This window comes from Rhipicephalus microplus, chromosome 7 (genome assembly GCF_043290135.1).
Source record: "Rhipicephalus microplus isolate Deutch F79 chromosome 7, USDA_Rmic, whole genome shotgun sequence".
NCBI classification, from domain to species: Eukaryota; Metazoa; Arthropoda; class Arachnida; order Ixodida; family Ixodidae; genus Rhipicephalus; species Rhipicephalus microplus.
In genome coordinates this window covers 81192342-81216511 of record NC_134706.1, presented here as the reverse complement: position 1 = coordinate 81216511, position 24170 = coordinate 81192342, and the positions used below count along the sequence as shown (strand labels likewise).

Sequence of the window (24170 nt, the reverse complement as noted above, 5' to 3'; positions counted from 1 at the left end):
CTTTGTATGTGCTTGTGCCTGCGTTACACCAAGCGATGGCCACACACGACAGCCCAGGCCTGTACACTTCATATCATCATCAAGGCACTCCAAGAACGAGAGGAAGAAGACTCGGCCTTGGCATAAGCGTGCACTCAATATGCTACAGTTGGCTACGGTGTATATGTGGTTTATAGCCAGCGCTACGCCAAGCTACACGAGACGACGACAACGTACGACAACTTGGGCACCTTCAAAAAACTAGAAAACGAACTCTGTTTTTTGAAGCGTGACGTGTTTACCAACGTGCGCTTCAAAAGAGCCCCCGCATACGTTGGGCGATAAATAGCGAGCTCGGTTCACGGTCGCAGGTAATGATCGGGTGGGAAGTGTTTTCGCGTGCCTCGCTCGCCAGTGGCCGTCGAATTGAGATACGAAGCGACCTACGCACAACGTCGCAGCAACTCGACTCGACTCGCAGTTGCGACAAGTGATTACATGCATATATGGCAAGCCCCCGTGCTGGACTGCAGTCCCGAATGTCGCACAGTCGAAGCCTGGCCACGGCAAGCACATTTCGATGGACGTAAATAGCCGGAACCACGTGCGCTGCTCACACTTAGGTGCCCGATTAAAGCACGAGCATAAAATTTACGCATTGATTGATTGATTGATTGATTGATTGATTGATTGATTGATTGATTGATTGATTGATATGTGGGGTTTAACGTCCCAAAACCACCATATGATCATGAGAGACGCCGTAGTGGAGGGCTCCGAAAATTTACACCACCTGGGGTTCTTTAACGTGCGCCCAAATCTGAGCACACGGGCCTACAACATTTCCGCCTCCATCGGAAATGCAGCCGCCGCAGCCGGGAATAAAATTTATGCAGTCCGTCACCACGGCGTCTTGCGTAATCGTCGTCTTGGTACGCAAACCCTCAAAAAAAAAGAATTACAACTACGAACGTACTTGACAAATCGTTCAGCTGGCTCCTAAATTAGTACGGAATTGATTGTTTAAACGTTTTGATAATAAATGGACACACGAAGATTAAAACGCAAGGAGCTACAACATTGCACAAGTTCACTGCACCGAAGAAGATCCGGCATCCGCCCCGTCTCAATCGATCCTGAACACAGATTGCTACTACAGCAGCCTCGCATTTCGCACGTTGACAGAAAATTCGTTTCAACGATTGATCGTTACGCGAGTGTAATGCGCAGATATCGAGCGGAGAACGCGAATCAAACGACACCCAGTCACGGCAGTGTTCTGGCCACGCACGAATTAAACGTCGCTTGTAACGCGTCATCAAAAATAGCTCGGCCTACTTTTCTTAATGCACAGCTAGAACGACTCGTTTAGTTCCTGCTTCACAAATGATCCACTCGTTAAAACGAGATTTTAAGTGATATACAACACGATGTTTTATCATCCGCTTCGTGATAATCCTAACTTCTCCACATATAACGATACGACGCAGTTTCATGGGCACTATTGTTACAACCCATTAAAGACTGCGGCCGGGAGATCTTTTAAACGACAGCAACAACAACAAAAACGTTGCGGAAAAATGACGGGGAAAAAAGATGCAGGCGACCCGACCACGACAAGCACCGCGGTCTTGTTTTTTTTTTTTTTTTAACCCTTATTTTACTCAGTTTGCCACAATAGCATCGCATGCGATGCTACACATGCTCCGCCCACGCAGCAGCCTTTTCTTGCCCGGGCCTGGAAAATTTCAGTGACACCAGAACCCCCGCAACTAAATGTTTCCACGTCTTTTCTTTAGTTTTTCGCGCATTTTAGACCACGGAAAAGGGGGGGGGGCGCAAAACGCCCCTGCGGCCTCCGAAAAAACAAATAAGAACAATCATCGACAGCAGCGCCAATGACGTCACCAAGCAAAACATCGCAAGAACCCACGCTGCAGGCAACCCTCCATTCAGGTGCGCGAAACAGCGTGGTCGATGCCAACAAAAACCGAGAGAGACGTGCAGCACGACGCTAGGAAGAAGAACAAAAAAGAAAAAGCGGCGCAGGAGAGACACGCGTGGAATCTCAGCGGGGGATGGCGCCTGTGACGCCTTCGTTGGCGCGGCTTCGATTGCGCAAAAAAATAAAATAGCAAGCAAGCGTTTGCGTTGCGTAATCTCTCCATGTTGCCGTTTTTTACCGCGAAGGCGACCTATATGCCACGTGGAGAAAAAAAAAATTACGGCATATGCACGGAGTGAATGATGATGAGTGGGGCGAAGCATCCGTCCGTCCTTGCGAAGCGTCCGCCCAAACGCTTCGCAAAGACGGACGCACGGAAGCGTTCGGGCAGACGCTTCGGAAGGACGGACGGACGCTTCGCCCCGGTAATCAAGTGAATGATGAGTGAGTGATGCAGAGTGAATGAAGGCGTCCGTCCAGACGCTTCGCAACTACGGACGGACTGATGGACGCTTCGCCCCACTCATCATTATTCATTCCGTGCATACGCTGTGACACCGTTTTTATTGACACGCAATGCAATGCAACTGGCTACTATGCCGACACGGGACGACGTAGGGATCTTCGCCCCTAAAAGCAAACACGATGCATGTTCACAACTGTAGGCGTTGCCCCGACGGTTGCCACCACTGGCCTCAGGGACGCATCAGGCTCTGACCTCGAGGCGAGCACTAATTGGCTAGAGACGACCAAGAAGAAGAAAGAATCCCCGCGAGCAATCCGAAAAGCCGTATAGTACGTGCAGCACTTTTTTTTTTGTGCCGCTGGTTATATTTTCGTTTACTGTGCGACGACTAGAAACTAAAATTGCAGCCTTTAGTAAACTAGAACATACCAAAATAATTGTACAATATATATACTCTACTGAACAAAATTAGGCAGAATCATGTTGGTGCGGATGCGCAATTGTTTCATTACGTCGTTTTGATCAGAGCACAGTCAACAGCATCCAACCTGAGGCAACTGGTGACACCACGGGCCCGACTGCAGGGCCACATTGCTAAATCAGAAAGTCTGCAGCGTTCATTAATACTTTCCCTTCAATATTGAAAATTATTGTGTCTTATATACCCTACCGACCACAGTTTAGCTGCTTCCACGTCCACGCTTACTTCGCTTGACACAAAAGACCTTTTTTTTTTTCGCTTTAACGCCAGTTTTACCATTGAAGATTGCGTTTAAGTAAATCCCAAAGTCAACTGGAGCAGCGGTCAACTTCGCTTCAACTAAAGAAATAAAATAAAGAGGATGATGGGGACAAAAGTACGCAGAAACACACACGAGTAGGCCGAGATACAGGCGTTCGAGAATTTCGTGAGGCCACGCCGCCTGCTTGTCTTCTCGCACGGAGCCTACTTCGATGATCACTGCGAAGAACGCACGGCCACGCGTGTGTTGTAGCATTGGCACGAGCAACAGCAGCGGCGTCTTCCCACGCACAACATGGGCGAGAGAAGAAGCGAGAAAGAAAATGAGAAAATAAATAAACACGAGTGCGTGCGAAATCGATCAATGGGAAGTGCGCACACTAGGGCAACAAATCCAGGTCGGTCACGCAGAGTATGTGCCAATTTTGTTTTCAGAAAAGAAAAAAAGAAAGACGACACGGGAAATGACGGATCGTGAAGAACCTCGCGCGGTGGTTCTACGGGGCGCGTTTGTTTACTTTTTTGTTGTTGTTGTTGGGGGCTTTTCTTTGGTACGTATAAACTATTGCCTCTGAAACATATGGGCGCCGCCATCGTGGACTGCTAAGTCTGTATGTTCTTTTTCTTGAGTTAGTATATAGCGACGCGAATTAATAACGCAAAGAAGCATCGTATGCACCAACCCAGCCGTTTTCATGCAGCGTATGCGTCTGCCGTATAACACTGTTCGTTTAGCTGTTAAAGATGCAAAACACAGAGGTTGACAACACGGAAGCCATCCGCGGCACTGAAACCCACCCGTGAAAATCACCGCTGTAGCCTATACACAGCCCGCAATGTATCGCGGTGCTGAGCTCGGGGACGCGGGTTCGATTACCACGGCCACGGCGACCGCACATCGATGAGGGCGAAATGCACAGAGCGCTCAGGTGCATATCAAAGGACATTAACTAGCCCGAACAAGTTGTCCGTCACATAGAGCTGTCTGTCGTGTTGTGTATAATTGACTAGAGGGATACTCTGGCGCTGCGATCGTTCAGGGACCCCGGGAATCGTGGGCAGTGCACAAAATTGCCCGGTGTTCGTGCTTGCGGGCTTCGGTCACCCATTGTGGCTTTGCTTATTGCAGCGTTTCGGTTTTGTTTCGGAATGAAAGAACAGAGCGTTGTGAACTTCGCGAGCCGATTCAAATCGGTGATTAAGGTGGTGAAGTGCAACTGGTGAGCCTTTGCCGATTTTTGTTTGGTGTGGAGGCAGCATCAAACCGCGTCAAGCCGAAGAACGAAGATCGGTACCGGACAAATATGTGAACTACCCATCGTTCCCGCGCTCGCTGAAGCGCCGCGCGTTGCACCTCCCTTAGACATTCGCGCCAGAGTTCTCTCTTGAATGTATTAACGCGAAACTCAACGGTGTGCACGTTAAAGAGTTCCGGGATGTCAGCCATCGACACGAAGGCCCCGAATCACGGCATAAGAATAATTTTCCAAGACGGCCCCTGATACGGTTTCCTCTCGTTTTAACGCGGTTTCAAGAAGCAAGACGGTGTCTAGGGCATTGGTGTTGAGAGTAAGTGAACTCTGGCGGGCGTAAATATTGTAAACAAACACGCGTTGTGAATGAGTACTACAACAAAAGAACGTTTAATATTGCTAAAATGTATTATCCTTTCACTGCGGCCACTTAGTGCTCAAAATTTTTCCCCGACCTCTAGACTGCTGAGGACGAGAGTACCTCGTTCCGCTGCGAAGGGAGATCGTTGAACGTCCTTTGCGAAATGCTCCGTTCGCCTTCGTTTGCGTAAGGGTGGCCGTGTGACACGGACCGCATCTTCGTTGTCGTAAAGACGAGGGAGTTAAACGGTCTTCACGGGTGCCCGTGTGACAGGGGTATAACTTCGTTTCTCGCAGCGCCACCACTCGCGGACGACGACGACGCTTCGCGGAGCAGCCTTATTTTTTTGCGCTTCGGCGAAGACTCGTTCCGACGAGCGGTGACGGAAGCAGCTCTATGGGCGAAGCGTAAGAAGTCCCCGCGTTTTGTGCGTTGATTCTATAATTGCCCACACACGCGCAAGGGCGAGAGACAAGCACGAGCAACCGGGAACCAACAATGACATGTCCTGATCTCTCGCATCATCGCACATCAACTCCTGATCGGTGGTAGCGGGGGAATCCCACCTTACGACCGCAGAAACTGAACACGACGAGGCCACGTAATGGCTCCTCCTAAGAACGCCAGACAAGGCTGGTGTACAAAGAAAGAAAGAAAGAAAGAAAGAAAGAAAGAAAGAAAGAAAAAAAAGAAAGAAAGAAAAAAAGAAAGAAAGAAAGAAAGAAAGAAAGAAAGAAAGAAAGAAAGAAAGAAAGAAAGAAAGAAAGACATTCACGAGAGGTCAAAGCCCAACAGCATCCGCTGAAGACCGGGACCAGTCGTGCCATCTCCTCGAGTATAGGGCAATCGAAGAAGCGAACGAGCAAACACTTTCCACGGCGCACCGACACCTAATACAGCACTGCAACACACGACGAGCTTGTTCTTCGCCTCTTCACCTCCACCCCCCTTTTCCACACACACACACCTCCCGACAAAGCTCACTGTATGAGCGCAACGTGATGCTAAAGCCAATTTTGACGAAGAGCAAGCAGACGGGGGAAGGAGAGCATTATTCCCGGCCAAGTCTAGACGTCCCAGCGTGCCTTTTTAAGCCCCCTTGTGTCCACTCACTACCCCCCTCGAAGCACGAAAGCAACGCATGCCAGGGAAGGCTGGCAGGAGGGCGCCCCTCCCGGAACAACACACTGGCGGACATTCAAAAATTTCTCCTCCTGCTCCGTTGATTGCCGCACACAGCGACTACGTAAGGATAGGAAGCACCGACGTACGCCGACTGCGCGTCTCGAAATAAGCGGCGAGTGCGGCGCAGTAACACCGCTGGATGATATTGTGCTGCTCAATGTAATGCCTGAACCAATACGTGTTTTTTTTGTTGTTTTTTTAGAACAATGTTATGAAAGGCCAGCTGAGCGAAAGCGTTTCTGGAATACTCGTGAAAGATGCTCTAAAGAGCCAACGTGCCGCTTAGCTACTCCAGTAAGCTTTATATTGATAGATATGTGGGGTTTAACGTCCCAAAGCCACCATATGATTATGAGAGACGCCGTAGTAGGTGGAGGGCTCCGGAAATTTCGACCACCTGGGGTTCTTTAACGTGCACCCAAATCTGAGCACACGGGCCTACAATATTTCCGTCTCCATCGGAAATGCAGCCGCCGCAGCCGGGATTCGAACCCGCGACCTGCGGGTCAGCAGCTGAGTACCTTAGCCACTAGACCACCGCGGCGGGGCTGTAAGCTTTATATAGGAGTGCTGTTTCTTGGGGTAGTAGAAACAGGATACGGCATTACTGGGCTCGCCCGAATAACAAGCACAAAGCAAGCCACACATAAAACCGCGAATAAAAAGCGCTTACAAAGTGTAAACGCACACAAGTCCTGTGAGATGCAAAACTGCGGAAGAACAAGAATTGTTGGAGAGAGAAGCCACCACCGCCTTTGTATTCCTTTGCGTTGCAAAGGTACGCATAACAAAGATTGTAAGGAGAATTGTGGAAACTGAAACCGCCACTGCATTTGTATTCATCTGCGTTGCAAAGGTACGCATAACAAAGAATTGTAGGCTGGCCGATCGCCATTTGTTCATCAGTGAGAAATTTCGCTGCAGAGTACACAACAGAGCAGTTGTCCTCGCCGGGCCTCAACTCAAGTGCAGTAGTCGAAGCGTCGGTGACAGCAACATCGTTTATTACGCCCAACAATTTGTCCCTGATTACGCCTAGCTAGTTCTCGCTTCAAACCTCAATCATCCTGTGAAGAAACATTTCATTGGCCGCTTTGAGAAAACACAGTCGCATCAAACACCATGCCACGAACGCTAAGAACACCTCGCACAATATTACGAAGATTACCCGCGTTCTAAGAACGTAACTTTTTCTTAACATTCGCAAAATCTGCATTGGCCTGCGAAGCAGGCCTAGTTAAGGTTTTTTACTAGAAGCATTCATAATGTAACGTGACCCATGTTTTTTTTTTTTTTTTTTGTAGCACACGAAACCGGCTTCATTCTGACCTTTACGGAACGCCGCCGCGGGGTCGCATCCGCGACTTCTCGTGCAACAACGCACATTCGCACCTATCGATTATAACCTGCAGTCGTGGGCAACAGGATATCACTACCTAGCGTTCGCCCTCTGCATCCGAGAGGGGGGGCCACCGCCCTGACTCTATTCTAGCCAATACCGCCCATGCAAGACGGGCAACGAAGAAGAGCGCCGCCTGCGCTGCCAGCTTCTTTTGTTGCCGGAACGACGGAGTCGGGGCAGGCACGGCCTTGGAAGCGCGCGCCAGGTAAACACACAAGCTGGGAGAGGTCGGGGCGCACCGTGGGTGAGCGACCCACTTTCTTCATCGTCTTCTTCATCGCCTCGAAGGAGGCGCCCCCTCGCGTCGTAGAGAGGAAAGTTACGCGCGACCTCTCCATATCGAGCCCGGAGGCAGCACCCTCGAAACACCGAGGCAACACCGGTTTCCCACAGTCGGAAGAACAGTGGTCGTCCATTACGTAGTCGCAGCCCTTAGTGAGGCTCGTTCGTGTAATGTTGCAGATTACGGGGACGCTAACGCACGGTGCCAACGGACAAAAGGTTGTTTTAGCAGCGCGGTAAGTACAGTAATACGGTACCGTCGCGGTTGGCCCGCCACTTCCTTGGAATTAGAGGACCACCATTGTCCACTTTCGTGTTATACAGCACACATTAACGAGACTATACTCGCGCGGCTAGAACGTTTAAGAAGGCTATATGTATACGTCACGAACGACGGTATGGTATTACCGCACCGTCGCATTACCGCACGGTAAAAAAGGGCGCTGCTAAAATACTATCATGCCAAGAAGCGGGCGACTGAAAGCATTCGTGGCTTTAACTGAAACGCAGAAAATGCCAACGCAAAGGGAAACGAAAAATGAGCGACAACAAAGAATCATCTTTAGGAAGCGCCCCACAACATCTCGTGGACGTGACCGAAATATCCATAAATTTTTAATCTACTACCCGACCATTACATTCCACCATGCCGTTTCTAATAGCACCGCTTTGGGCCGTCTTCTACAAGTCATACGGGAGTTTACCTTCAGTGCGTTATCGACAACACGCACGACATGTCGTCATGTATCTCATACTAGAGAAACGAAATTCCCGTCACACTTATCGATTCAGCTGCACTCTGAGAGTGACAGAAGATAGAACACCTTGTAGCACATTCAGTGCCAACTGACAAATTACCTCCGTAATTAAAAGAGCGGTGCACGGGGTCGAACAATTATAACCCGCACACAGGAACACTGGAGCGTGTTCTGAGGGAAAAAAAAAGATAGAAAAACGTAACAAAGAATACGCCTAGGGACCCGCATGGATTTAGAGGCCTCGTTTTAACTCCGGAAGCAACGGCCTTGAAAGCGCCTTCACAAAGGCAGTGAAAAACAACGCGGGTAGTCGCCCGTATATTTGTTTCAAGGCGAAGGCACTCTGCGGGAGTTAAAACAAAGAAAATAATGAAGGAAGAAACCCGTACAGTAAATACTGGAACAGAACGAAGAGAACCTTGAATCGCTGAAACGACGACAAAGAGCAAATCACATGAGCTCGGTCGGTGATGGCAGAGAGTGGCCGAGCGACCTAGAGGTTCAATGGGAGGGGCCGTCACGAGCGACAAGCAAGAGAAAATAAAAGAGGTGGACCTTATCGAAATCACGACCTGAGCGCGTTATCGGTATTATGCATGGTACGTTCGAGATTTTCCCACGACGCTAAGTGCAGAGAAAAACGGACCCTGGGAAAGCGCTTTCTATCCAAGTCGATTACGCAAGAGGAGGTAAGGAGGTTTAAAAACGACAGGTCCGTGCGAAATCGTGATATACTTGACATCGAAAATGGAGACTGGGAAAGGGACGGCAGCGACTCGTATGATAATAAGATATAACAAAAAATTACGGTATTTGCCAAATCTTTGATATGTGATTATAGGCACGCCTTGGTTAATGCTGGGTTATTTTCACCACGTCGGGTTGCCCGTGCGCCTACAATCAGAGTGCAGTGGCGTTCGTGCATTTGGCACACGCCAAAAAAAACAAAAAAAAACGCTGCACTGACTGGGAATCGAACCAGCGCCCTTTAGGCTTGGCAGCGAGACACTATAACCGTAAAGCCACGACGACGGCAGGGAGGTGAGAGTACAGGAACGCAACTTTTGAGCGGTGACTACAAAAAAAAAAACAGATGCGGAACGTCCGAAAGACGTCTACAGAATGTTTTGAGGATGTACAGGATCTCTAGAAGATGTCTATAGGAGATAGATTGGAGACTGGAACGTACAATTGATGTCAATACGTGGGGTTAACTTGATAGCTGCTTTGTGTCGCCAAAATTTTCACGGAATTGAGCTATGCAGTAATATCGACGAATGAGCGCACAAAGCAATACAAAGCGCATTCGAGGTCAGGAAAAAGAAACAATCACTGCTTTACAAACGACGTAAATTTCGCGCTCACGATCATCCCACGAAGTTCTTCGTGCGAGAACAGAAATCGGTCCTCTATTTGAACACCTTCGTCCATAAAGATAAGAGTGACGTTCAACGAAACTACGCGTCAGCAGCTGTGAAAACTGAAAACCTTGCACGGCAGTCGGCTGGCTGTATCGCGAATTCACCGCTGTGAGCTTAACATTGATGATCACCGTATACGTCTCAACCCAAAAACGATAAACCTTAACCCCACGCTTGAACCTTGACCCCACACCACCACTTAACCTTGATCCTAAACCTTAACATTAAGAAGCACATTAGCATCAAAGGGCTGGTGTAAAAAATAGCTACATGAGCATTGTACATTACGACGCGATCACTCGGCTCCGTAACTTCAAAGCCTAACATTGGTACTCTACCAAATCTTCAAACCACCCATCTCAGTTCTATACTTGAATACACCTGCCTATTATGATTTAGACTTGACACAAAACGTTAACAAACATTAGAAGAAGATGCATGACAATGAGAACAATGTGCGATCTCACTAGATTACATTTCGGTCGATTATCCATTTGACAGTCCGAGATTAGCGATCATTGCAGACAGGAGACGATTCGTTTTGACCCGTTCTAACGCACAACGCAACCTAGAGATATGATATTTTCCGATAAAGATATAAAGCTAAATCAGGTGAGAGAGAGAGATAATACGATGGACAAGAAACGAAAGTCCTTCTGGATTGCCCAACGGGGAGATGATAACGTGTACAACGGATAAATTGCGGAGATATGAGCGAAGTTATCGATAACGGTGTTGGCAGTACTCACAGACGCTGACATCCACGGGCGGGTGCATCCCCTGGCACTACTAAACCGAGCGGCGGCCTCGGCAGCCGGACGGGGAAACACCATCTGCCGCGGGGCGCAGACCACGCGCACCACACCACAACGTCGTCTGCTACGAGACAGCACTGACGAGGACGCGACGACGACGCCGTTCACCCTCCCGTCGTTACGCACGCCAGGAGAGGGAGGGCGCCGCCATGTTTGTTTTCTCTTTTACACTTTGCCCTCTCTCTCTCCGCACCGTGACGCTCTTCCCCCTCCGCCTCACCGCTCCACGTCCAGCAATAATAATAGAGGGAGAAGAGGCAGAAGTGGTGGCGTCGCTCACCTGCCCTTATGATGCAGGATGACCCCTCCTTACCCCCACCCCTCCTCCTATCACCCCTCGTTCCTTTGTTCGAAGAGATCGCTGCGTCTGCGCGATGCAGGCGAGCCGCCATTATGCAGACGATAACGTCCGAAGGGGAAGCTTCGGTTGAGCGATGCACTAGCAGACGATCAGAAAACGAAACTGCAAGAGTAACACATTTGCGTACCCCCCCCCCCCCATTGTGCACGGACGCACGCACACGCACAAGCACTTTCTTTCAGTGGAGTAGCTAGAAGGGCGGTTTGGAGGGTCGAAACCCTCCTACCCGCAGAATTGTCGCATTTTGCCATGCGTAAGCGCACGCTAACACAAGCACGTTCATACACCAAGCGGGATCAGACACCCCCCCCCCCCCCCAAACCCCCCTGTCCCCGTTCCAAAACATACGTCTGGCTACGCCACTGCTGTCTTTCCATGTTTCTTTGATAATTCTTACTTGTATGTTGGAATTCTATGTATTTGTATCGTCTTCTGTTCGAAGTGGTCCTAATCACACTCTTTACTTCGTGTTTTTTGTTTGTTTGTTTGTTTCCTCCATGTACGCTGCACTTTTTGCGACCCCCAAGAAACGCTTGGCTACATGGAATCCCGGTGACCTAACCTCCACCATTTCCTTTTCCTTTCATGTTTTTTCTTTCTTTAACACAAAGGGAAAGCGTGAACGGTACGGAACCAAAAAACGGAAGCTAAACGAACAAGGCCGCAATGCCTTTCATGTTCGCATCGTGCATTCCATACAAAGCCATTCCATTCACAAGCGTCCTCAGCCATCCACCCCTACGTTCTCCGATGAGGGGTGCCAGCTAGCGACCCCTCGCGGCAGGGATGGGAAGCGTCGCGTTTCAATGAATGGCACCGCACCAGGTTTTATGCATTCACTCCTCAGCAGCGCTTGGACACGATAGACAGGTAGAGAGAGAGGGGAAGAGAGGGGGAGGTACAGGAGCAGGTGTTCGCACGGAGCACCCGCCCAGAGCCCTTTACAAATCCACGTGCGTACCTGTACCTGCGAAATACCTTTATAAGTAGGCGCGCCTCCTATGAAAAGGTGGTCCACAAAAAAAAAAAGAAAATCGACCAAAACGCGCTGCTCTGCCCCATGTAATTCAGCTAGACAGACAAATACGCGCGAGAGAAAGAAAAATGGGATTCCCACACAAGTCGGCTGTGAATTCACAGGCACCGGCTACCTTGAGCACGCCTAACAGAGCGAATTCGGGAATGCATCGCGACAAAAGAAACAGAAAGCAAGAAAAGAAATTTTACAAACGACTGTTCACGCCACAATCGTAGGCGTCGCACTCGTGCGAGTTATGAATGTCGCTTGTGAATATTGCAAACTCCTCGTGTGCACATTCGAGGTCCCAGCGCACGCCACCTGCCGAGCAGCGTGCGCACAATGCGGGGCTAATTAATGCGCACAGCGAAGGCGCCTGCACCGAGACTTGACAGGCCTGCATGTGCGTACGTCTATATTGGTTGGACGTGCACGCAATGTTAAGACCGGAAAACGACGTGAAAACGTTTTACGTGAAAACAGTTTATGCGGACGTTATGTCATCGGCATCACGGGCGTGGTCACGTCCAAAAAGGGTCATTTGACCAGGTTGAAAAAAAAGGGAGGAGGTCTGGTGAAAGGATGACAGGGGAAAAACCGCACGTGATGAAACTGGCAAAAGGCGGGAGATCGAAAGATAGGAATGACAGGGGCGCCATGTGATTAAGCGTAAGGCGGGAGATTCAAAAAGTTAAGTGAAAGGTCACGTGATGAAGCTTATACGTAATGTTCAAATAAAGTGAGTGGAACAAAACGAGTTCGCGCGTATGCGATGGATGATGAAGAGTGGCAGCGTGACGTAATTTACACTGGGCCAATCAAAATTCAACTATAGTGCAAGAGAAATGGGCAACGGTATCGCTTTCCGACGGCAATATTTTTCTTCTGGCGTCATGCTACAGCAAAATCTTTTGCTACGCACAGTGACGTGCACTACGTGGTTGCCTGACGTCCAGCTCTCAGAAGGCGGCAACTAACCACGACTGACGTCTAGCCTGTTGACGTCTAGTTTATAGAATGATGCACCTGACCGTAATCGACGTCTAGCCTGTTGACGTATTACTTGCAGACTGCTGCAAATAATCACGATTGACGGCTAGCTTCCAGAGTGATACGACTGATAATTACCGCTTTCTTAATGATGTAATAAAGCAATAGATGTTATTCTGGCCATATTAGCGCGTTCGCTAAAATAAAACAGTCCCACCTTGCTCCCGCCTTACAACAGGTCAGTCACTCAGACATCTACAACTCCATATTTCCGAAAAGAAACAACCAAAAACATAATAAAAATACCGTTGGTGTCCTCACCTTGAAGTGTTCTGCAGGTCAGGTTTCTTTTACGGATTACGCTGACACCTTGTCAATTTGTTATTATTCGCAGAAACTGAACGCTGAAAAATGCCAAGGACTCATAGCAACGACTCCGGAGCCCTTTTGATGAGCCAGGTCAGCGCCAAACGAGACATTTTGTGTTGAAACACGTGACGTCTAATCAAATTAGCGGGTGAAGGAATAAAAATTGAAACAAAAATAAACGAGGTAACGCTACGTTCATTACATACTTTAAAAGAATAACACTACAGTGCACAAAAAATGGAGTTTCGAAATAACAGTTTTTTTTTTAGTACGAAATAAACTGATGTCCGGGTTTTAAAAACTAAGACTTGATAGCAGCAAAACTGCAACACTGAACCACGCATGCAGCTTTCGTAGTAACCGCTCCTTACATAATATCCAGCGTAATAAATCCGTCGAGTTGATTGCACATCAATTTTAAAGGGAACGTCTATTGCGGCGCCTTTTATATAGCTGCTACTCGCCTACTGCTTCGATAGTACAAGAAACGGCGAGGTCGAAGATTCTCCTCGATGTCACTTCGTTTCCTTGTTTGTTGATTTATCCAAATAATTTATTGCTTTTTTTTTTTACGGTGGCACCATTCCTCCAATGGACATCCAGCGCTTAAACAATCCACACCGACTACTAGCAATGTCACCTGAACAGACCCGAGGCGATTACAGCACTAAATTATAGAATACTGACAGAGTGTGCATCTTCTGAAAACTCTATAGCTTCATTGGAATTCCGAGGTGTTGGGTGGTTTATTAGGTATTAGGTTATTGAGGGCTAAGGTTGCCTGATTCACTACTACTACTACTACTACTACTACTACTACTACTACTACTACTACTACTACTACTACTACTACCCAATTACTATTATTAATAATCGATGAGTAAGCAGGCATAAGTGCTATCTTTTTAACCTTTAACCCAGCACATTCGCATCGAAGTGGTCGAGGCCTTAAAGTCACTTCGTCATACAGTTCACTTCGTTGTTAAAGTCACGCCGCCTAAGCTTAGCCGCACTACAGCCCACACGTAAGGAATCCGTCTCTATGCAATTCAATTCGACGGTGAGGCATCCGTTGTAGAGCCGTTCAGACTGTACTGCAGCATAAAAACTACATATATACATGACTCATGGTAATTCTTCGGGGTACTGTTTAGATTGTTCATGAATGCGCGGGAAAATGGCGTTTAGAGAAAATCGCACTGGTCTGGGATGCGCGGGAGGGGGTGGGATGCTAGGTGATGAGGAAAGGGGGGATTTCCCCACGCTTGCACGAACTTCGATCCTCATTCTCTTGGACGCTCCACGTGGCGTCGCATCACACCGACAAACGGCGGAGTAAATCCCGGAACCCATGTGTGCCATGCATCGATCTACACACACACAGGCTGCCCTTCGCTGAGTCACCACAGTGTACGGCCAAAGACGTTGCACCGCTAAGCGCCAGCTGGCACTCGGTAAACAATGAAGCACGCCGGGAAGGAACGTGTACATGGCGAAGTTTCATTCAACGCCCGTCACGACAAATCCCGCGGAGGCAGAAATTAATCCGGAACCCCGACTTGTGCTCCACCACGCCCCCGCCCGCTCAATCAATCACTGACCGAATAATCACTAACCGCAGCAACACCTTTCCGTGACAATGCTGCAGTCCAGGCGTCTGTTTGCTGGCTCACTACGTCAAAGCGACGTCATATTCGACTGTATACGTCATAGGTTATTAATAGTATGTGTATATAAGCAAAAATACATTAATAGCACTTTGATTGAACGTGATTGAGAAGTTGCAAAATAATAAACGCCGGGCCTGAGACCACACCTAGCACTGTTAACTGCGACAAAAGTGAAAAATAAAGAAACATACAGACAGCAGCATACAATGCTTAGAAAAAATGTTTAGAAGAGAACACGCGTGGAACAGTTTGCGCTAGAAAATAAAACAGTAATCCGAACAACGAGACCGATTATTATTATTATTATTATTATTATTATTATTATTATTATTATTATTATTATTATTATTATTATTATTATTATTATTATTATTATTATTAACTTGTGCGTGTTTTTTCATGAGACGGTCACACTTGCGAAGGCGACTAATGCTGGCTGCACGGATGCTTGCGACGCTAAATCAGACGACATTTACTCACACTCAGAGAGCGACACAGAAACAGCTGGAGACGAAGGAATTCGAGCGTTTTTGACTTTCCCGCATTCACAAACCTCGCACACAACTCGACGCAGCTGTCGCAGCAAACCGGACACGCCCCTTGGATGCGCGCACAGATGTGTACCGCGAGCAATGCGAGTTCGAACGCGCTATATAGTGCGTGGCCAAGAGCCTCAAAATACAGATAACGCGATGTACGATAACGGCGCTGCCGAAACTGGAGTAGAAATGAGGGCCCCGTTTCGGTGACAGTTGGCACTCCCACATCACCATATACCCGCACGATCGTTGCCGTTTTATCGCGCTAGCAACGATAACACGAAAATAAGAATTCTCCGAAAACGAGGATGCCTATCAAAGTGCCCAGCGAACACCATCTGGATGTAATAAAAACATGTCCTGCGCATCGCGACCGGCAACGCCACATCAGCCGATATCTTTGTAGCTGCACATAGCCAGCCTGCTGGGTCAACTGGTTGCGGCTGCGCGCGTCGATGCGAGTTCGTATCACCGATAGCAGCCACTGACACTCTATAAGCTGCGTTTTGCAAGCAACGATATCGAGGAGGGAGCGTCAACAGCTAGCGGAAGCACGCCGGCCTTTCCACTTCGTTTCCGACAGCGGCCGCTGCGAATTAGCCGATGCATAGGGTTCGTGGCTATGCGACAAGCCCTCGCATTGCTCACGATAGTAACAAAGCACTCAAGTCTCAAGGCCTGTATTGATACAACTTAATGACGGCGGCCCATCCGATCCGGCCTCACCACATTAAAACTTCCTGCGAATCGCAGTGAGAAATCAAGTTTAATTAGTGTCTAGAAGACAGAACATTTAACGCAATAAAACAAAAACAGAGGGTATTACCTTGGCCTTGTTGAAACGCACTCACGGTGATTAGTGCTAATTATTTCGAACAATCAAACAAAACAATGCAACAAGTTCCGCACTGAAGCCTCAAAATGTCCGCTACACCAAAACCCAAATACGCACTAACATATTAGTAGAATCGCTCGGAAGACAAAAAAAAAAAAACGATCGCGTGAACAGAAGCATATGTCAAGAGGGGCGTCCGCCATCACAGTTCGGTTGCGTGTATATACGTCATTTATATACCACGCCGCTATTCACGAACATACTCGCATCGGGTAAGAAAGAAACTGAAAAAAAAGAAAAAAAAACATCATGACAGCTCGTAACAACCACCCCTCGCATCTGCGCACGAAATCAAAAGCTGTAAAAAACCGCGGGCCTCAGCAAAGCGAGAAAACGCGTAAGCTGTGGGAGCAAACTTGAAAACAAGGTGCTGGAAAAAAAAAAAAAAACGGGTGAATTCTGCCACGTTGCATATAGCAGACGCCAGTTTAGGAAAAAAACCAACCAACAAGCAAACAAACAAAAAATCACGCGCGCGAGCACGCAATTGCGCGAGAAAAGAAGTAACTTCGCCCGCAAACTTAAGCCTGCGACTCTGTATATAAACGCACGCAGAACGGGTGCGCAACGCGGCGAGGCCAATTTCAATTCCCACGCGACTTGAGAGCTCGACGCGAACGGAACGACTCGCTCGCCGTTCAGCGCACGAGTCGGCGCGCAACGACAGCTGGCGGTGGCCATATGCGAACTGGCAACGTTCGTTAATTGGGTGTCGATCGCCTAAAAAAAGAAAGAAAGAAGGAAAGAAGAAAAGAAACATAAAGAAAGAAAAAGAAAGAAAGAAACTTCACTTTTTGGCGCTACACTTGAGAACTCTTACACACAGCCTTGGAAGGATTATAAGGCCATACACAAAGCCGGTATGATGAAAATTGGATCGGACTTCAAGAGCGCCCACGAAGCTGAGACGGTCCCCAAGCCGCTGTTGGACACAGCAACCGTACTGAGCTGGCTATCAGCGACAAGTATGAGAGAGAACTATGTTTATTTGTTGATGGTACAGCATCCAAGCATTGAATATCCCTCCAAAGAAGTGCACGCCATTTATACCCAAAGTAAAACCTCTGCGAATTACGAAGCACAGATTCGCTTGTGTTTATCTGCCTTCTTTTTTTCCTGGCACCGATGTTCCAAACGTGCAGGCATGCTCCGCTGATGTGTATCAAACGTGGGATGCCAACGCAAAACGTGATTACGACGACAGGGCGGTTCCTCAAAGTAGTACATTGCCGCAATTTTTAAACACACCAAACTAAACATTTTTCGTTTCCCTATAGTACGCTCTATCAACGCTCTCCACACACCGGAGTCAGACAACACGTATAAAATATTTTAGCTTGACTTCAATGTTTTCGTCGCGCAGCATCTACAAGCCAGCACCAACCACAGCGATGGACATTGTCCCTACAAGTCAACACAGTTCACGGGGTTTGCGAAATCCGCACGCTGCCCAAATCGAAGAAGTCACTGTCAGAGTCTCTGGAAGACAATCAGCTCGTCGTTATTCACGTGAACTACGAGCGACTGACAGCAAACTCACAGCTGTTCTTACAATGTCGGGAGTCGGCGTCTTCCCATAACGCCTGACTTGCGTATCACTGGGAAGGCGCAAGTGACTATACCGAAACTGCTGGTTCAAGGCAGCGGCATTCAAATGGTTCAAGGTAGCGGCATTAAATATCTACTCAGTACCTTGCCAAGCACTACAACACTATTAACAATTCTCTATACCTGTGATTTTTTTTTTTCGGGCAACAACTAAAAAATGCTTAAAATTCGTGTCAGCACTTTTTTCATCTTTTTTTTTTTGTATGGACAAGACAAACGGCCCACAAGCAACTTCTCGCACTGGAATCCCACACGTGAAAAAGAGTCGAGGAATCTCCACAACTCAGGCAACCACAAATAAATACATTTCCCCTTAATACCTGCTGGGAATGCCAAGAACACACACTGCACCCGTCAACGACGGTCCACGGATTGACGTCATGCGTCTGTCGACGCCTTCGGAGGCGGCAGAACTAAGCGAATGAGCATTAAAAAAAAACTGAAATAAAAGACGGTCAAAGTGAGAATGAAAAAAAAAACCTACAATAAAAGACAGTCAGCAGCGGTTGCAAACGCCACATGTAAGCGTGCCGTTTTTCTTCCGGGCTCACGTCGAAGGCTCGGGTTGTGACGAAGAAAAAACATTCGCCTCAACTATTTACGTCCACCTTTTAACGAGACTGACCACTCTGTAACCAGCTAGTCCCCAAAATAGTCGCGGGAAGAGAGTGCCAAGGTAGTCGCTATATAGCAAGCAAGCGTTGAGACCGCGGCTAAAACCACACCACCCATCGCTTCAGAAAAAAAAAGGGGGGGGGGCGGTGAGGTATGCCCAAAAACGGAACGCGCTAAGCCCGAAAGAAGAAACGGCTATTAATAATATCGCAGCAGTGGGAGCAGCACCATTTCCGGACACCGGCGACGAAGAGTCCCTGGAAGGGTGCTAACACGTCAACGAACGCTTCCGTCAAGAAGACTAACTGCCTCCGGGAAGGGTGGCGTCAAATATATTACAGCGGCACCACCTCTCGAAAGCCGAGTTGGCCGGAGAGCTGAACAGTAAAATTAATATATATTTTAGGATATTTTTAGTAAATTACGATTATGCATCGTGAAGGAAGTTTGGGTGGACGCCAGAGAATACGCGAAGAGAAACAAAAAAAAAAACCGGGTTGCCAACGGTCTTGCAGTGCCACTTGGCTTGACGCCGTAAATACAGACGACGTGAGTTCAGGTGTGCAAATGCATGTCTGTAGATACATTGCAGTCAAACAAAACGAACGTTTTCACTCGGCATCTATCGTCGTCAAAAAAATGAAACACTACAAGCAAGCTAAGGAGGGTAATTATTCAAACCCTTACAAAAATGAATATAGACTGTCTACAGACGGCCTTGACCTCATTTTCTGACGGTGTATAGTCTGTCTAAATCCATTTTTGTAAGAGGCGGGTTCGTTCCTTTGCTGTTGGATACAATTACGGGTACATCATTGTTCCTTTTATTGCAACAATTGTTAGAAATAAATTAAATGTGGACGAAAACGCACCCTCGAATACGGCGAGCCTGAGCCCACAACCTTCGAATTACGCGGCCTTTGGGAGGGGCCTCGTAAGGGGGAGGGGCCTCGAACATAGTGCCACCGCTTATCACTACTTCTGAATAACGCAGTCAAAAATATAAATGAAAATGGATGTTTACGCATCACTAACACTTATCCACACTTACCTGCACAATAAATCAGAACCGATTCCGCGTCGGGCTCTCGACCGAACACAACCGATTGTTTCAGCTACAGACGTTCGGCTTCACCGCAACACGACGCGCAACGCGTTGAAGCGCGCTTCCAAGAAAACGAGAAGCGCGCAAGGTCGGACGGGCATTGCCGTGTACGCATCGTAGAAAAGTCGGTGAGGCGGCATAAGTTTGTAGGACGGAAGTGACGGCGTGTGCACCAGAAAGACCCTCCGAACCAGTCTCCACGAAGCTATTTAGCGAACCATGTGCTGTAGGCATCATCTCGTAAAAAACGTCACGTGGCGAGGAGGTGGGAGAGGGAGTCACGCTATGAAGCTAACGTAATGCGAAAGATTCAAGCAGTGGATCTAGGAGAAGGCTGTTTCCCCCTGAAATTGCAGGAAAATAAAACAGATAGAAAATTATAGGCTAACCCACGTCGACCAGAGCTGTTGACTGGAACTACATACGTGACTTGGCCTGAATAAACAAACGAGAGATGACTTAAAAGTAAGTGGGAAAAGCGAGCGAAAACAGTTGAACGAATCGAATGAAAGCGACCCTGCTATTGTTCAAGGGGTTTCACAGCGTTGAACTGGTTCGACTTTTTCATCTGGTTTCATGAAGATTTCTTCGCCCTACTACAGGCACGTCGTGCGTTGAAGCATCTTCCCAGAGCGCCCCGCCGCGGTGGTCTAGTGGCTAAGGTACTCGACTGCTGACCCGCAGGGCGCGGGTTCGAATCTTGGCTGCGGCGGCTGCATTTCCGATGGAGGCGGAAATGTTGTAGGCCCGTGTGCTCAGATTTGGGTGCACGTTAAAGAACCCCAGGTGGTCGAAATTATCGGAGCCCTCCACTACGGCGTCTCTCATAATCATATAGTGGTTTTGGGACGTTAAACCCCACATATCAATCAATCATCTTCCCAGAGCACGCGACAATGAGGACGCACGTACCATTCGCACTGTCTCGATTAAGCAAGCCATTTTCAATTCAACTCGGTTTTCCGCGGCGCAAATCTTCGAACCACCACCTACGCTCCAGAACATACTGATACGAAGCAACGCGCTAAAGGATAACGCCGCGGGGACCTAATCGCTAATCGCGAACACTGAAAGCTCAATAGAACCGATATCGATGAAAAAAAGTGGGGGGGGGGGGGGGGGGCTATCGTCGTTTCAGTTAAATGCCGGGACACTCGGGCCAGCGGCCACGACTTTTCAAACGCCCACACTTCACGGCCTTGCGCGATCCAACGACAGTTCAAAAACGCGTTCGCGTCAACGATTAAATGATTTCCGATTATTCATACAGGTCAAGTGTATACGCCCTAAAATCCCAGCTCTGCCTCCCCTCACTGTCTTCTCGCCGCAAAACTTCTCGTCCAATATTATGTTATAGGTTTTTTTATTCGCTGCCTCCAGGAAACCAAATCATCATTCCTGCACATCGTTCCTCTCGCCACTCGCACCAAAATGCTGTGTATCTACCACGTGCACATACGGCCACATACCAACGTTCATTTTTCTTGCATACTGCCGGATAATGGAATGCCTCTGATATCGCCCTCATCACCGACATTGCTCAATTCAAAGCTGCCATTAAAGACCATCTTTCAAGTCGTGAAACCTAACCTGACCCGCCAGTTTTTTCGTTCGCCCACCCCTCATGTAATGTTCTATACGGGGCCCTTGAGGTATTACGAATAAATAAATTGATTGATTGATAAGTGGAATTTAACGTCCCAAAACCACCATATGATTATGAGAGACGCCGTAGTGGAAGGCTCCGGGAATTTTGACCACCTGAATAAATAAATTCATCACGAATGCGAATGGGGCATCGCGCGTGTGTTCTGACGGCAGCATCTGCCGCTCGACCACATCAAACCGCAGTTCCATGGCGTGCGCTTCTGTACTGGACATGTTCACCTCGCTGCTTGGTAGCCATCTACAGCATCCCGTTTATCGGCACCGAGATTGATGATAATATCGGCTTTGATGTCTCAACGTCACGACATGATTACGAGGGACGCCATCGTGTAAAGGGCATCGGAATACTTCAATCATCTTTAACGTGTACTGAGATCGCATCAGCACTAGGGCCTCTAGATGTCCACCTCCGACGAAACGCGAACGCCGTGGTCACTCATCTCCGAGAACAATGTGATGCGCACACAGCCAGGCTGCACAGCGCTCACTCCAGATTCATTCACCCGCGCACTGCAGTGAATTGCACCTATATAGGGTCGTTCTCGGCGTCAAGTCGGTCATCACCAAACCCTTAGACTTCATATGGTGGTCTTCCCAACGCACGTTTTCGAAATCGGCGAAACCGAAATCCAGAACTTCGTAGAGGTAATGCGGGTGCGCCGGTCTCTTATTACGGCAAGGATTGCCTCACTAGGCCGAGTTTGACTAAGCCCGTCTATCTGCTATATGAGTTCCGCGCCATTTTTAGTTCAGCGTACGTATTGTGTACGCCGAGGCCGATGCAGTATATACTAATTCAGCTGAAGTACAGACGGGTCCACTGTTAAAGGGAACACATGCATGAGCAGCATGTTTACGTATAGCTATCTTACGAAATCATAGCGGCGTAGATATGCATAAGGCTACTGGTGGTTAAAGGTTCCGACTCATCTCGACAGGCTATTGACTTGCATGAAGATTGTTTCTTAATCCATTTGCTCTTGGATGGCCAGGAATATCGATGGTGTGCATTAGAGTGTTCCCTTCAACAGTGGACCGTACTGTACCTATTGGCTGTCCCAGCACCGCCTTATTGGCGCTTCTAATAATTGAGTACACCTGGGTCGTAGCCTAAAATGGCGCCCGGTCCCTTTCACCCTCCTCCAAATTTCTATGGAGGGGGTGTTTTACAGAAAATATTAATGACCACCAGTAGGTGTCTTCCCCTAATTCTTAAGGCCTACAGCAAGCGGGGGGACATCAAGCACTCACGACGGAACATGACTGGTAAGTCGAACTCAATTGATACCCTCACGCAGCAAATGCTTACGAAGTAAATGACAGTTTTTTTCACCTTCTCACCTGCGCAGTGCGAACATTGCTTTTCATAACGCACTAGCATTACAGGCTCCTGGTCCTTACTAGAAAAGCATCCAAATTTAGCCATGATCCAAGCCTTGCCGTGGAGTAGGTAATTCACAAACGATGCGATGAAGTCCACCATGACACTTCACATCACAACGAAAAAAAACAAACAAGTCACAGTGTGCACATGGACGTCTTCGATAAACGGCTGTTGGTGAAACCGTTGCTTCCTGGACTAAGTATATATAAGCCGAGAAATGAACAGCGAGACGAGGCCCCTGAGGCATCAACTTCGAGTCAAAGTCACGTTCAAAGCGATGGCTGCATTGATGTACATACATCTACGTACGACACACGCATACAAGAAACACCGGCTGCGCGGACCGTGTGCCGGGAAGCCGGCGTCTAAACTTCCGCGCCGTTCTCTAACCCTCGCCCACCGCGGTCATCGCTAAAAGGCTACGATTGCAACGAACACGGCAATGCCGATAACACGCCCTCAAGCGCTTGGAAAAACAGTTTTCCCTTTCTTGTTTTTTTTTCCTTCACTGCGTATTTAACTGAGCGGCGCGTTAAAGATAAAAAGAGAACGTTGCTTACACACACACACACACACACACACACACACACACACGCATATATATATATATATATATATATATATATATATATATATATATATATATATATATATATATATATAAAGGCCGAGTGTTCCTTTTCCACATTAGCGCAACCTTTTAGGGCCAGCGCAATCCATGGCGTGGGACACTCTTATCTCACTCGTAAGCGCGAGAGCTTTCATTATCTGGAAGGATTTTTAACAGGACAGGGAAGTGTTTTATGCCAGGGTTCACCACGGCTCCGCTGACGTCTTTCCGTCAGGGATATGACGCTATAAAAAATATATAGAACAAAAGATTGCAAAAGGGAAAAAAAAGGACAGAGCCTGTCCATCGAATCAGCAACCTCTCGATTCGCAGCGCGCTGCGCTAACTATTACGCGGAACGAAGGTGGTCGAGGATGTAACGGCAAGCCATTTGTACACACACCGTTTCACGGTCCTCAGAGCTCCGAAACTTTAGCGTGTTTTCGTTTATCAGTAGCGCGATGGCGAGACGGGCTCGCGTTTGGCGCGCTCCGAAGGTCGTTGCGTCCACGGAGCATGGTGTCTCCTGCGCGCGCTTATCAGACTCGTACTTCGGGAGAGGACGAAGGTCACTTCGCTCGCTGCCGCGGACGCGTTTACGAAAAGAGCGCGCTGCTGACACACGACGAAGTAATCATTGTGAGAGCAGTTCGCCGCGCTTGTTCTGTGTATACTTGAGCACTCGTTTCGCGAGTCTTTCTGTTTGAACAGCGCTCTTTGAGTGTCGAG

The 24170-nt window shown here is 48.2% G+C and overlaps 1 protein-coding gene across 4 annotated transcripts in view; it reads right to left on the bottom strand.

The window, feature by feature from the left end:
- step (cytohesin steppke) overlaps positions 1–24170 on the bottom strand; it is a 90694-nt gene that overhangs the window by 36274 nt on the left and 30250 nt on the right. The window contains exon 1 of one of the 4 annotated variants that reach the window (XM_037430568.2): positions 22789–23191. The exons of 2 other annotated variants lie outside the window; for them this stretch is intronic. In XM_037430568.2, the coding sequence (XP_037286465.1) occupies positions 22789–22930 (142 nt within the window). In that variant the 5' untranslated portion in view covers positions 22931–23191. Of the gene's footprint in view, positions 1–10543; positions 10704–22788; positions 23192–24170 lie in introns of those variants that run through there. One more of the 4 variants, XM_037430570.2, reaches the window with a different exon arrangement.